The sequence below is a fragment of the Cygnus atratus genome, chromosome 7 (assembly GCF_013377495.2).
Source record: "Cygnus atratus isolate AKBS03 ecotype Queensland, Australia chromosome 7, CAtr_DNAZoo_HiC_assembly, whole genome shotgun sequence".
NCBI lineage: Eukaryota > Metazoa > Chordata > Aves > Anseriformes > Anatidae > Cygnus > Cygnus atratus.
In genome coordinates, this window is record NC_066368.1 from 4,311,049 (window position 1) to 4,325,955 (window position 14,907).

General features: G+C 38.4%; 1 protein-coding gene across 1 annotated transcript in view; it reads left to right on the forward strand.

The window, feature by feature from the left end:
* Positions 1-14,907, forward strand: part of CPXM2 (carboxypeptidase X, M14 family member 2) — a 76,967-nt gene that overhangs the window by 14,429 nt on the left and 47,631 nt on the right. Inside the window, exon 2 of the mRNA XM_035547834.2 lies at positions 10,799-10,908. Within this exon, the coding sequence (XP_035403727.1) occupies positions 10,799-10,908 (110 nt within the window). The remainder of the gene's footprint in view (positions 1-10,798; positions 10,909-14,907) is intronic.

The following is a 14,907-nucleotide window of genomic DNA, read 5'->3' on the forward strand; positions in this document are numbered from 1 at the left end:
AACAGCCTGCTGTGGAACCCAACAGGGAATAGCAAAGTGATTCTATCTTCATCACTTATCTGCTTGTCTTAAGCTTTGGACTGCTTCATCAAAGGAAGCTAATGTATCTGTTTCAATATCGCATTCAGCATGTTTCCCACCTTTTAGGAAAGTAAAACAAATACAATTTGGTCTATGCTAGGACTTAAACTTGATTAAAAGTACAAAGGCATTATGTAGTGCTGACTGGTAAGTAGCTGATTTCAGTTTCTCAGCTGTAAATTTAGTACTCAGGAATGGAGGCAACAGAAGCAGTGGCGATAAAATTTAATGGTTCTGCAGTACAAATGAGAACTCTTTTACAATCTTTCTTTTTTGTTTTGTTTTGTTTTGTTTTACTCTATGTGTGTGTGCTTCATGTCTGTGCTAGGAAGACAGAAAGTGAAAACTGGGTATAGTGGTGCCATTTATTTCAGTGAAGTTATGAGTTTGTAGAGAATGACTGAAGCTGTTCATTTCTACTTCACCACTAGGTCTACTATAGCCTAAGGTGTGTAATTCTGATCCTTGTGATGGGGAGCCTGGGGTCCTTGCTTTGATCCAGAACTGGTGGCTCTGCCCCTAAATCCTTAAAGCTCACAGAATCCTTGGAAGATCCGTATTTCCAGGACCCAAAGTTTAGGCAATTTGCTAGTTTATGTATGTTTAAGGAGTTTCCTGACTAAGCTGTTACTCTGTACATCTGCCTAGTGAATGTGCTATACTGAGCTATGGGTGTATTAGATTCTGAACAGAGTTACTACTGCAGCTTTCACAGGACAGAGAGGAAATTGATTGTATCATAAGATATTTTTGTACTCAGAACTGTTTGTATGCAGTTGTACTATTTTTGGTAAAATGCACTCAAATTGAATTGTTAAGGTGGTTAAATTTTAGCACTTTAAAGGTGTCTCATTTTTTGGGCCACGGTACTATCTTAAGATAGTAGCTATTTTCTGTCTTGATTTTATACTTGTTAATGGTATTCCAAGTTTCAATGTTTATTTTTAATAGCTGCAATTAAGTTCTTATTGTAAAATCTTTGGTCTTGCAGTATACCTCACTGATTTGATATTTTAAGCTATTATGCTATTTGCATAAGCTATTATGCATGAGCATATTGGATAGATATGCATTTTAATGGTAATTTTAGTCCTATACCCAGCCAGTCTGCAAGCAGTCTGACTGTTTTTTGTTGTTTTTTTTTTTTTTTTCTCCATTGTTTGGCTAAGTCTATTTGTTTGGATCTGGAAAGAAAAGAGTGGTTCTCATTTTTGATGTCTGTGCTCAGTTTTGTGGCTTTAGCTGGAATTACAGAAAGTCTTCATCCCATGCTTCAGAAAAACACCAGAGGAGACATTTTAAAATAAATAGCACATAAGTCAGTATTACTCAAAGCTTATAATAAAACTTTAAGAACTGATATGTTATTTTTCAAACTGTATTTTTTTTTTCGGCTATTAAAGGGAAAAATATTTCTTTTTCAGGGTGACTAAATACACATATTCTTTTGTAGAGAAAGTGGAGGACTCGTCAGCTTTGGATACAAATGAGAGGGTACCTTGTATTATGAGCAACTGGAAACCTTTCCTGGGGCTATGTCTACAGCAAGACTTAACACCTAAATACAGTGATGTTCCACGCTGAATACAGCTTGTTAGCACATCATTTCTTTTTGTTAGGGCCTGTTGCTATGACAGGGTTTGGAACATGAAGCTGTTTGATTCCCACCCAAGTCAGGTCAGTGTAGGTGGTGTTCCCATGGGCAAGCACAGCAGAAACTCCAGGGTGCCTACCTAAAAACCCCTCTTTCCTCCACCTTTTTCTTCTACTAGAGGGAAGAACAGAGAGGGGAAAGGGAGACAAGCCCAGTTTCAGACATGCAAGAGCTATGGGCGGTATTTCCATACCATCTGGAGGAGGAGGCACTCCAGGCACTTACAGGCATGGTTGCTTCTTCACCCCTAGCAGAAGGATCATAGGCAGCAAGACCCAGTTCCAGGAGGAAAACTGGGACAAGCTTCTTTTGCTCAGTCACACTGGCTCTGTGCATGGAGGATACAGCTCCTGTACTGCCCATGTCATAAATCACGTCACCTCCTAGGTAGACTGTATGCAGCAACAGGCAGCTCCAAGAAGGTTATGTCGTGTCTGGAGTTTAGCTGAGCCTCCTGAGTCTGAAAGCTTGGCCAGAAAACTCCCAGAGAACAGGCTTTCTGGAAATTCCTGCCTCTAGCTGTGCCAAGAATAACAGAAATTCTTCCGTCTTAAATGTGCTCTTTTGTTGCATCTAGAACCAGCCACAATCTGAATGTGTGAGGGAGCAAAACTGTGAAGAGTAATAAAAAAGTGTACTTTCTGAATACGAAAAATGTTTGATTTCATGTCAGATCTGACATAAATAATCAAGATAATCCTCAATTTATCATTTATTTGACTTTAACTGCTGAATATTCCCTGAACCTCAAAAACATGAGAAGAAACACTTTTACTCTTGCATAGAGTTGGCACCCTGCAGCCTTTCAGGTGTCTGCGGTGTCCAGTCCCGCCATCAGTTCAGCACTTAGGTGGCAAAAAAGAAGCACAAAAAAAGTAGTGTCTTTGTGTCATGGAAAGGCTCTGTGTGTCACTGGTATCAGGTACAGTGAGGACATAACTTTGGTGGCCTTGAAGCCCCTGGAGAAGATGGTTACAAAGAAGCAGGATATTTGATTATCAAAAGTAGCTTAGAGATATCAGATGGGTCATATTTGTGGGAACCTCACCGAGGCTTTGCCTTCACCTAGAGCCCTTCAAAATGCTCCTCCTGAGTTAATGAGGCTTTGGCTCTGACCTGGGTTTTGTGGCTTCTATCCAAAAGTCTTTTTTGTTTTTGTTTTTGTTTTAATCTTCAACAGCAACCACAAAGGGAAGTGTATGTTGCAGTGCTGTGATAAATACTGCCCTCACCTTCTCATATAAGTCACTGACATCTTAAACTCCTGTGCAGTGTTTTCTGATTGTGCTAGAAAAATATACAGCTTTGATGCAATATTAGAACACGGTTAACATAGTTAATGTCATCTTAGGATATAAAATTTGGCATCTATTTAATCCTTTAACTGATCTTTGATCTGGGACTATAATTCAGTATTTTAGCTTATATATAGGGAATTTGTTTTAAGTGTACATTGCTCATTTTATTCTTTTAGTGCCCTGGGAATGGGTTTATGACAAAAAGCAAATAAAAGCAAAATGTGTTTCTTGAAGAACCTTCATCTGCCTATACTGCTGCAGTTAATCTGGGGCACATGGGGTCTAGGGGTCTGAATTCAGGCCAGAAAACAAACTAGCATGCATTGCTAGCAATATTTTGTATGTGAACAAAGTCAGAAAACTGCTCAGACTGAAATCCATGGAGCTGTTTCCAGGGAAAAGCTGGGGCATACCAAGTATAGAGTGTGACTCATGAACATCTGAAAATTTCACACTTCCAAAATCACATCTTCAAAACAGCAAAATTTAGCTAAACCATGTTCCCCCTACAAATGGCTTAAGACTGTAAATATAACAATTTTTTTAGAAAATGAAAAACATTGTTCTGTTTAATTCAGCCCCCACAAAGGCTGTCTGTGACAGTAAAGCAATCAAAAGATATTTTCAGCAAGTAGCAGGCCAGCAGAAATGTGCTTTTACTGTTATTTCACCTTTCAGGTGCATTACATTTTTAAAATACTTGGCATATCTGTGACCTAAGTATTATTTGAGACACAGGTGTTAGACTGCCAGAGTTTCTATTAAGTTTCCACTATTGAAATGAATTATCAACCACATGTTTCATAGGAAAACTCTAAAGTTAGATGATAGGTTAAAATTTATTATATTGATTTCATTAAGAAGTTTTGTCTAAAACTATAAAGATCTAAGATTTAGGTCAAAATAGTGTGAATAATATAAGTGTTAAAGTCTTCATCCCCTCAAATATATGTTTGTGTGCTTATCGTACCTATATCAGTAGCTTCATAGATTATCAGTTTCTTCTTTAATAGTGTTTAAGTGTTTTGCTTAAATGAAGCCTAAATTCTGCTTCTACTTTAGGATGGCCCAGAAAAAGAAATAGGGAATCAGAAATTAAAAGTACATCTGCCTTATGAGATGTGACTTTGCCATGAGATTCCTGAGCATGCTGTGTTAGCAAGGATATGTGTTGGGTCCCCAGAGAACAAGGTCTCTGGAGCAGGGACAAGACTGTATTCAAATCTAATAGGCAAATGTGTGTGCAGAAATAAGAAACTGGTTTTGATTATAGCAATAGGTTGCTAATTAGAAATAGAAATAGCATCCTAAAGCACATCACACTGGCACCATACTGCTTTCCTTCCAAGCAGTGACAGACTTTCTGTTTGGTGGGTGCCTGCTGTTCACTATTATCCCCCTACATGGGCAAATTCTGGCTACATGAGGGCCAAGATATGCAATATGGGCTTTTGACCTTCTAAACTGACCAACATCATTTTAAAAGATAGTTCATTTGTCCATTGTTGCTGCTGACTGCAGAGAACTTGGGCTGTGCTGCATTACTGGAGATCACACTGGTAGTGTACATTTTGATGGAAAATGAAAAGCTTAAAGAAATCAGTTATGCTGGGAGGTTGATGAGGTGAAAACCTGATCCAACTTCCACTTGAGTCAACGGGAGTTCTTCCATTGACTTTGGTGGTGCTGGCTCAAGTCTCAAGTGCAAAGACAGAGATATTAACAGCAACGACAAAATATCCTGGCTCTAAAAAATTATTTGCATAGAGAAAACTCTGCGTCAACTCATCATCAGTGCTGCCTTGACTTCCTCCTGTCTTCTCTGAACTGCTGTATCTGGATAGTGTAACATCCTTTCTCCCCAAACAAATGTTTGCAAGTGCAAGGGGGCTCTTACATATTTTAAAATGAGAAAGCTCCTAGAGATAAAACACATTTGGAACCATAAAAAATAAATTGAGTACACTCCGTCTCCAAATGTTAGGGAGACTGTCACACTGCACAAGGATGATATTTCTCCATTTCCAGATCTGAGTGTGATGAGTTAGACATGCACAGACTTGTAGGGATTGAAAAGGATTATAGGTATGGCTCCTAAGAAATAAGTAAAAAGAAAACATGTTGCTTCTGTTTTCTTGCCATTTGAAGAACTGAACAAGTACTTAAATTGATGGAAAATTTTCTTTAAATAAAACAATCATTTCTCCACTTTGTCTCCAAAAGGACAATACAGAATGATTTACTAAATGCATCCTTATTAGATACAAGAGCTATAAAGACAATCTGTGCTTACCTTATCTTTATTTAGATACAAAAAATAAAATAAATTAACAATTTGGGCAATAAAGATGAACAGTAGTGTTTTTCTTGCCCTGTTCATACATATATCTTTTACTTATAACATTAATTTGTGTTTTTAAGAATGTCTGCTAATAGTTTTACCATAAAGAACAGCTAATGTTGCAGCAGAACAACTATAATTACACTGCATGTATAAAGACAAACAAGCTGGCTCTGCAGAGTTGTTTTTGTTTGTTTGTTTTTGATAAGAGTTTTGGTGGAAGATGTTGCATCATTAGGGTATGCCATCATGAGGCTCAAACTACTTTCAAATCTGGGCTAATATATCTGTACAGAGACAAATTGAAATTGCAACCTGAGTTGGTGCTGGCTGGAGAAGGGAGCTCAGCAGCTCCTTCAGGTAGTCCTCTTTTTATAGGTAAGCCCTAAATTATAACTGGAAGGTTCAGATTCCAAGAGGTGAGGTGGGGTCTGAGGTATTTGTTAAGGGTTTCCCCCTCCTGACTTCAAGGGACAGGTGATGGCTAACTGTCAAACTATCAGAAATGTCCTGCTGCCCTTAGCTGGGATACAAACTTCCATCTGGCTAGCAGAAGCAAAATTGAAAATGACTTTTTTCTAGAGTGAATACCTACTCATGGTTGAAAATTGCAAATGAAATCATGGTTGGATACAGGCCAGAAAAAGACAAATGCCCATACCTCAGATTCTTCCCCAAACCTGCAGTATTAATGCTTGCTTTTATGTCACTGTAAAACATAAATGTGTTGCGAGAGTTTGTTACTAAGTTTTTATGTAAATAGTATGCGGATTTAAATGTCTTTCAAAGCCACAGGTGAATTTTCTGTATTTTATAATAATTCCTTTTTCAACCAGTTAAAGAAATGAAAATAATTAGGTAATTTCAAGTTGAATCTATAAGGTAAGCTGCACTGCTTATCCATGCTACCTCATTTCTATAGCTTCTGTGTATGTCTTCTAAACCAGCAATAAGACAGTTTTATCAACTGTGTGGTAGTTTTCATTGTTATATGGAAGATTTCTTAAAATTATGTAGAATATATTAAAACAATACTTTTAAAAGTACAGTATTTATGAATGCCATAAATCAGTTACTTTTCCTGTATATTTCTTAAAAATAATTAGATTGTCCTAATTATCTCTAGCAGCATTAAGAAAGTGTGTGTGTATGTGGGAGGGGGATGTCATGGACAACAAAGTAGAATAGATAAACTGAAATTCACAACATGATTCAGGATTATTTTTTTTCTTTAGGGAAATGGCAACTTTAGGTGGATCATATTATATTATAGTGAGTAACTTGGGGTTAATCAGATAAAGTCATACTGAAAACTTTGCCCTCTCCATGTCTGTACATTACATGTTGATGAATTGGTCTAAGATGCTTCTAGTTTTTTCTCTTTATTGATGATGGAATTCGTATGCATGTGAAAAAAAAATATTTCTAAAGTCTTAACAATCAAATATTATGGCTATAAATAGAGAACAAAATTTCACTTAAAAGCAAAATCAAAGATCTTGTTGAAGACAGCACAAATTCCATACATCAATGCTACTGAAAAGAATGGGTTTGATCACTTCAAAAATACCATCCCTGTGCAGAGCTGCAGAGATGGAAATACCCAAAAGTCAATGGTCTTTTATGGACAATCCTGCTGCTCTGTTCCTGGTTGTCACCGGTATAGTCACTGGAGAAAGAGGGGCCAACGGAGAAGGGAATCATAAAATCATGGAATCATTTTAGTTGGAAAACACCCTTAAGATCACCATTTCCACCACTAACATTACAAGTCCATGTCTCAAAACATCACATCTGCAGGTCTCTTAAATACCTCCAGGGATGGCTACTTCACCAATTCCATGCCCGTTCCCACACCTAACCACTTTTCCACGAAGAAATTCTTCCTCATATTCAATCTAAGCCTCCCCAGGCACAACTTGAAGCTGTTGCCTCAAGTCCTATTGCTTGTCATCTGAGAAGAGATACTAGCATCCTCCTTGCTGCAACCTCCTTTCAGAGACAAATGAGGTCTCCCCCTGAGCCTCCTTTTCTCCAGACTAAATAGCCCCAGTTCCCTCAGCTGCTCCTCATACGTCCTCATCTTTTTTTCATTAATTTTCAGTCAAGTGCTAGAGCAAAATCCTTCATTTTTCTTACCAAGTTTAAAAAAAGAAATCACACACACACAAAAAATCCAACCCTTAAGTGATTTGGTAAATTAGTGAAGTGACAGCTTAAAGTCTAATTCACTTCCTGAGAAAGCACATTAGGTGCTCTGCTACTAATTTACATGAAAAACAGTAAAAAATAAATTCCTGGATATTATTGAATAGGTGGTAAATATCCTAATGATTTCACCTGATATATTGTAAAGCTTGACAACATGAAGAAAGGACAGTGTATTGTTAACAACACATTACCTAACTTTTATCAAAAGTATCTATATTGTGTACCATAGATAGCTCCTGCCAGGTCTTAGAGCCAGTCTTGTTTCCATTGATAACTCCTGTCAAATTGAGCATTTTGGAATACTGGCCGGTTAACCTGAGGCATTCACAGACAATACAAATAACTTATCCTTAAAAAATAATGAGCAGTCAGACATGTTTAACTGAGATCCATATGAACATTCTTGATCCATATAAACTATTATTGGGCTTCAGTTTCTCTAGAAATGGAGATAATACACACAAATATATGCAGGCAGGTTTTTTGCAGCCTGTAAATAGCCCATCCTGCAGCTTAAGAAACATTCCTTGAAATCCACAGGCAACCCCAGAATATTGCAGTTTCATAGTAAATTAGGAACATTTCAGTCTGCTGAATAAAATCAAATCCGGTTGTTTGTACGTACACTGGCAAGTGCACGTCACTCCAGGAATGTCTGAGTGGGCTGGGTAACTCCAGCCAGCTCTGGCAGGCAGCTGCCAGGCTCAAAAATAGCAAGTTTCCTATGGGTTTCATGAAAATAGGTCTTTTTATGGAAGACAGCAATTGTGCTAATACCCCTGCTGAGGAAAATGGGGCTGCAGATTGTGTGGTTATGAGCGATAGGGAGATATTTGATAACAGAGAACTGGGCTGTGAAATGCAATCTGGAAGAGGCCAAGCTTCATTGGATCCTTTGCTATTTGCTTTGTGGGAAATCTTCTACTTTATTAACTTCTAGCAGTACCTAAATATTGTCCCCCTAGCCTTCAGTTAGGTGTGGTATAAACATAGAGCTAAATGATCTTTTCTGAACTGAGTATGACAAAGCATCTTGCTTTTGATACTTCTTCATAGTGGTTGAGTGCCTGAGCGCTTAGAGTGTATTTGCAGACAAAAAGACACTGAAATGGAAAAGATTATTTGGGATTACCCCATGAGATTGATTTCCAAACCTGTCTTGAGGACTGAACTTGTTAAAGGGGGGCAAGCAGTTCTCAGCTAAGTAATCTACTGCTGGTGGAGATCTGTCAGAGCCCGAGACTTCTTCCAGTCAGAGTGCAATGAAAGATGAAGTGCTCTGTAAGGAAATGCAATTAAAACAATCTGCCAATGAAACAAAAATCCTCTGAGCTGCTCTGTCCTCTGGATTTCCTTATAAATACTGTCTCCTCTGTTTTGGATAATTAGATTGAAAGCTCTTCAGAATGAGGAACTGTCTACATTTTGTCTCTTGTGTAATACTAAGATCACGGTACTTCAGAAAATACATTAGTACTTAACATTTTTCTTTACTGCCTCTGATAAAGACATAAAACTTTGGCCCTGGATTTCTGTAAGAACTTTTCTAAGGATAAGCAAAGAAGAACTAGCACAAATAAACAGCATGTAATATTTTTCCTGAGGGATTTTATGTTGTTATGAGCTGATGAGGAGCATAGGATATCTCATATATATTTTGTCAGTTTGTGCACAGCAATAAAATCTGCATGTGAGAGTCAGACACAGCTAAATAGTAAGTGTGGCACAGTTTCTGCCTCTGCCCTACATAGACTTTCCAATCCCAGTTGGTGCTGACTTTGGGATCTCTAAGTTGTGCTCTGTTGTACCATTTATATGCTCCCCAAATGCTTCTCTGTGGTTTTGTTCACCTTCTGTGAAACACTGAGGGTGCGTCTTCCCAACCCGGCCATATTATTTCCAGGTCTGAGGACTGTGAGGGACTCAAACACTGGTGGCTGGACTCATCTTAGACCACAATGTTTTTTTATGATAATAATGAAGTAGGCTCTTTCCAATGTCTTGTCTTCAAAAGCCAGAGCTTCAGGCTGTAACTTGCTCACTGTTAAAGTAATGGCATCTGCTTTTCAATCTTCAAAGCTCTGTGAAGTTTGGAGCTTAGAGAGATGTCCCCTTGTTTCAGAATTGCCCTCTGTGCTTGTTGTGCTTTAACCTGGCAGGCAGCTAAGCACCACACAGATGCTCATTCACTGCCTCAGACTACCCAGTGGGATGGGGGAGAAATCTGGGGGGGAAAAGCTTGTGGGTTGAGATAAAGACAGTTTAATAGGGCAGAAATGAAAGGGAAAATAATAATTATTATTATGATAAAGGAGTATACAAAACATGTGATGCACAGTGCAACAGCTTACCACCCACTGACTGATGCCCATCCCGTCCCCAAGCAGCATCCCCCACCCCAGTCAATTTTCCCATATTTATTGTTCAGCATGACACCACATGGTATCGGATGTCCCTTTAGCCAGCCTGGGCCAGCTATCCTGGCTGTGTCCTCTCCCAGCTCCTGGTGGACCCCCAGCCTCCTCACTGGCAGGGCACCAGGAGAAGCAGAAAAGTCCTTGGCTCTGTGCAAGCACCGATCTGAAACTACAACACTGGTGTGCTATCAGCATTACTCTCATCCTAAATCCAAAACACAGCACCATGCCAACTACTAGGAGGAAGATTAACTCTATCCCAACTGAAACCTGGACAGTGCTCAGTTATTACCTCTGCAGAGTTCAGCAGTCCAGCCACCCAGCCCTCTGTAAGAGATGCTGTTGTGCAATGTGAGTGACTGTGATTGAAGTTTCCAGAACAGATTTTAATTAGAACCATAACTTCATACAGTAGCTTGGAATGAGTACAGGGGGAAAATCAAAACAAGAGATGAAACAGAAAATGCCAAAAGACAGAAAAATAAAAGGCCATTTTACTGGCATTTTATACTGAGAGGCACTTGACAGGAATTACTCTGCATATCTGTGAACATATAACTTTAAGCAGTAATAACTTTTTGACAACCACAAAAAGCCAGATCCTCAACTGGTGTAAATCAGCATTGCTTCATTGATTTTATGAGAGCTGCCATTTCTCATTGACTTCACTGATGCTGTGCTTGTTGAGAGCCCTGGCCAGTTTGGCACAAGGGAGATCAAGAAACTTGGAATACTTGTTTATGGTTTGCTTTTTAAAAAATAAAAAATATTTTTTTATAAATCTTTTGTTTTGTAGATTGTCCTCCACTTGGTCTAGAGACATTAAAAATTACTGACTTCCAGCTCCATGCCTCTACAGCAAAGCGATATGGCCTTGGGGCCCACAGAGGAAGGCTTAATATTCAGGTAACATCAATTTTGCTTCTAAGTGGGAGAACGGCTTCAGGTTGTATGGCTGTATAAAGAGAGCCAATGGATGGTTATTGGTTCTGACTACTTTGTCAGCTCATGTAATTCAAATGAAGGGGAAATGCTAGAATTAGAGCAGTGAATAACGTTGATAGATAACCCTTAAAGTTCTGGGGCTTGTTTCCTGGGTTACAAAATGCTCCAAACTTTGTGTGGTGAGGGTACAAATCCACACAGCCCTCAATGTGTAAGCAGAGGTGGCAGCAGCCCAGAGCTACTCCCCTCCCAGCTGCAGAAAATCACCCCAGGTCCTCAGCAATGCACCTGTGTTACTCTTTTACTTTTTTCTTTTATTTTTGTCATTTGCCTGTAGTTAATGACAGCAGTTAATTGAAAGTGTGTAGTTCTAAGTGAAGCACTTGCCCCGAGGCAGCTTTTCAAAAGCAATGATTATGCTGCAAAAAAAAAAAAAATCTGCAATTCATAAGCTACTAGCTTCAGAATTGTTTAGCTGCTTTTATTTAGCATTAAAGATGTGCTTAGGTGCTTTGTAGGACCAAATTCTATTTTCCTACTTCTTGTGTTTATGTTTTCAACTTCAGGAGTGCTACTTTCTGAATTAAAATCCTTTCCGATGTAAAAACGGTGCTTTTGCACGAGAAAGCACATTTAAAGTTCAAACTCATAAAGAGGATACTAGCACCAAGTCAGCAATAAAAATGCCTAAAGATTATTTCATTTGTTAGTTACCTTTTATTATTAGACCCTTCAGTAGATTTTTTCTCCAGCTAAAGGGAATTGTCTGCTAATGAAGTAAGACTGAGACTGAGAAGGATGAGCTCTAAACAGTGGTGTAATTTCACCTGCTGCCCACTGCAGGGTAACGGTGGGCAGCTGCTGGGAGGTGGCACCACTCTTGGATAAAATTCCTCTCTGCAAGGGCTTGCCTTTCCTTCAGCATCTTGCAGTGCTTCTGCAGAAATAGCTCTGTGAATTTCTCCAGGGGAAGAAAGTTTCTTCATCTCCCCTTGCATGTTTTCAGGGATTAATTTTTGTCAGCGTGCTCAGTAAGGTGATTTGCAACCACAGAAGTAGTAGAGGCACCGTGAGGTGAGCGGTATGGGCCTGTGGGCAGCACAGAGCAGGAAGGAGCTCTTCCTTTCCAAGCCAACGTGTGGGTATGGCAGGTTGGGTGTGTGCGAGGCCTCACCTGCAGGCTTCGGGTTGAATTCCTGTTGAGAGCTGAGTATGGTATTCTGTTTCTTCACTTCATGCTTCCTGTTAGAAAAAAGGAAGGAAAACACTAATGAACACGCAAAGATATATAGATGATATTCAGATTAATCCTATAGGAATATTTAATTATTTTATTACAATGTCTATACAGCGATATAAAATCAATTATATATATCAAGGACTGTGATGCATATTTGCATCATGAATTCTTTGTTGGCTGTGGTTTCTCATTTTCCGTGGTAACACTAAAGTCTAGTTTATTTAAGTACAAGAATGACCATACTGCTTCAGATTGGGAGCCCAGTGTCCCATTGTCATCAATAACACCACCTTAAAGAAAATAGAGACGAGTATTTTACCTCTGGGTGTTGCTCTTCCTGTTGTCCAGAGCCTCCAGTGGGAGCTGAAGGAACAGTCGCTCGCTGGGAAGCGAGCAGGAGCAAGGAGGCAGTCAGTTCTTCCTTCCTGAAACTATGAGAGGCTTGGCTCAGGCTGGGTTTCCTTCTTTTGGTGTCTTGTCTTCCAGGATCTTGTGGCTGTACTCGTCTCCTCCTATGTTCACCTGCTGGTTAGAACAATGCTTCTGCCTGTTCTGTGACAGAGGTTTCTTTTTCATTTATTGTGCAGAAAAAGGCCTCCACCTCTGTACTGCTACAGCTTTGTGCCCTCCCTGCAGAGCTGCAGGGCATTGGGTTAAAGGACCTTCAATCCAGTGCCAGTTTAAATACGGTTTTTACCCTTTGTTCTTTGGTTTGAGATCTTTGTTTAGAAAGATCATGGGGGTATTTTTGTGTTTTGTTCTTTGTGTGTGGTGTTTGGTTGTTTGCATGTTTTTTTCCATTAGCTTCTTCACTCTCCTATTTATGAAGAAGTGTTAAAAATGCAAAGCTTTTTTTTTTTTAAGTTGTCATAACTTGAATTCATTCACTTTGTTAATTTAATGCATGATTTATAAATTCAAGTAAACATCTCACTGAGACAAGGTAGCTTGATCTATATTCTTTGATTAATATTTGATGATAATTGTTCTCATCTTTCAGGAATGAAAGGTTTCCAATTAAATTTAACAGCAATTTAAACTACATATTTGATTGCTATAAAAACCTTATAACCTCAAAAATATTTTGAAGTGTTTATAGGACAAATTCAAAATTTCCTCTTCCTTGAGGGGAAGAAAAAAGAATTAAAATTCTAAAAGAGAAACCTTAACACAAATTCCTTAGGATAATTTCCCTTTAGAAATATTTCTAATAATGACTTCTCATTGATTAAATCCCATTTCAAGTATTACTTAGTGATAGCTACACACAGACACCTACTTCTTTTTAACCTAGTGAAAATATTATTTTAGCTTTGGAGAAGCTGACATCAGGAAACAAGTGCAGGAAGGAGAAGCAACAAAGTGTTGTTTTTTTATTTTTTTTAATGCTTAATATTTGGCCCAATTTAAGGTAAGGTTTTTTAAGATGTACATAATTGTAAATCTAATCTGGAGAGTCTAAAGGGTATGCTTACAATTTAAATGTGTGTTTAGCTTTTAATTAAGTCCAGTTGAAAGAGTAAAGACATGAATATGTAATTTAGTGTTTTTTGTTGCTGTGATGTTCTTGTTTTTTGTTTTGGCTTGTTTGTTTTGTAAATAAGCTCTTCTTTCTCCTCTCTTTCCTTCTCTCTGTAATGCAGAGGAGAGGTTTATGACCTGATGAGCATCATGCTAATTAATGCACAGCAACCTCAGTCTGAGGACCAAGATTCCCAGCTGAAACACTGAGATATGGGCCTTTGTTTTGCAGAAATTAGCGGAATTTCATCAGGGATTAGCATGATGCTGGTTCAAGGTGCTCTGCAGATTTTAATGCTTCCTGGCAAGTGTTGATTTTAAACCCTAAGACTACTTCAAATTCCATCTTACTTTAAAATGCCTTGAAATATTTTCCTGAAAAAGGTTACAACTAAGGCTGTTACTATATTTATTCTCATTTCCCATTATTCATGTATCCTTGAAGAATTTATATTCCATTGTTAATAGTGTTCCTCTCTGTACCTTGCACTTCCACTGTATGTGGAAGTGTGCTCACTGTATGTGAGCTTCACATTTAAAATATTGGAATTTGAGTATAAAATCAAGTGGCTCCATGTAAATTTGGAAAATGCAGGAAAACTAATAAATTTGAAGCTGCCCTATCTCAGGTTTGAATACAGAGAAAGTGAGAAAATTTAGGAACTGAATCTGTTTTGCCTTGCTTCCTTCAAATGCTACCAGGCTCAGACTAGGGAAAGAGAGGTTGACATTTGCATCCCCTTTTTGCAAATTAGACTACTCCAACACCCATTTAGGTAGAAACTGTATGTAAAGATGGAGAAAGACTTGTCAGCCTCTGCCACTCTAACCCAGCTACGAATGTAATTTCAATTGCAATATAAAATAACTGTACAACAGAGCTTAAAATGTCTATAAAAATTTACAAAGTTTTCCATTTTCTTCATTTCTCTTTGGGAAATATTTAAGTATATCCTTTCTTGGAGTTACATGGATGGCAATGATAAATCCATGTTAAACACAGATGATATAACAAAAATAAGTGTAGTCTCTGAGAACCATATGGAGAAGCTTCTGTGCTTTCTCTGACAGTAACCAGCTTAGTGCAGAACATTTCCTGGGCTTTAGCAACAAGATAAATATCTGAAGACCTCAGATGACATGTTTCTTTGAGTGTTATTTCTTTTGTGTTTAGAATACACAAAATATCTTTCAGCTAT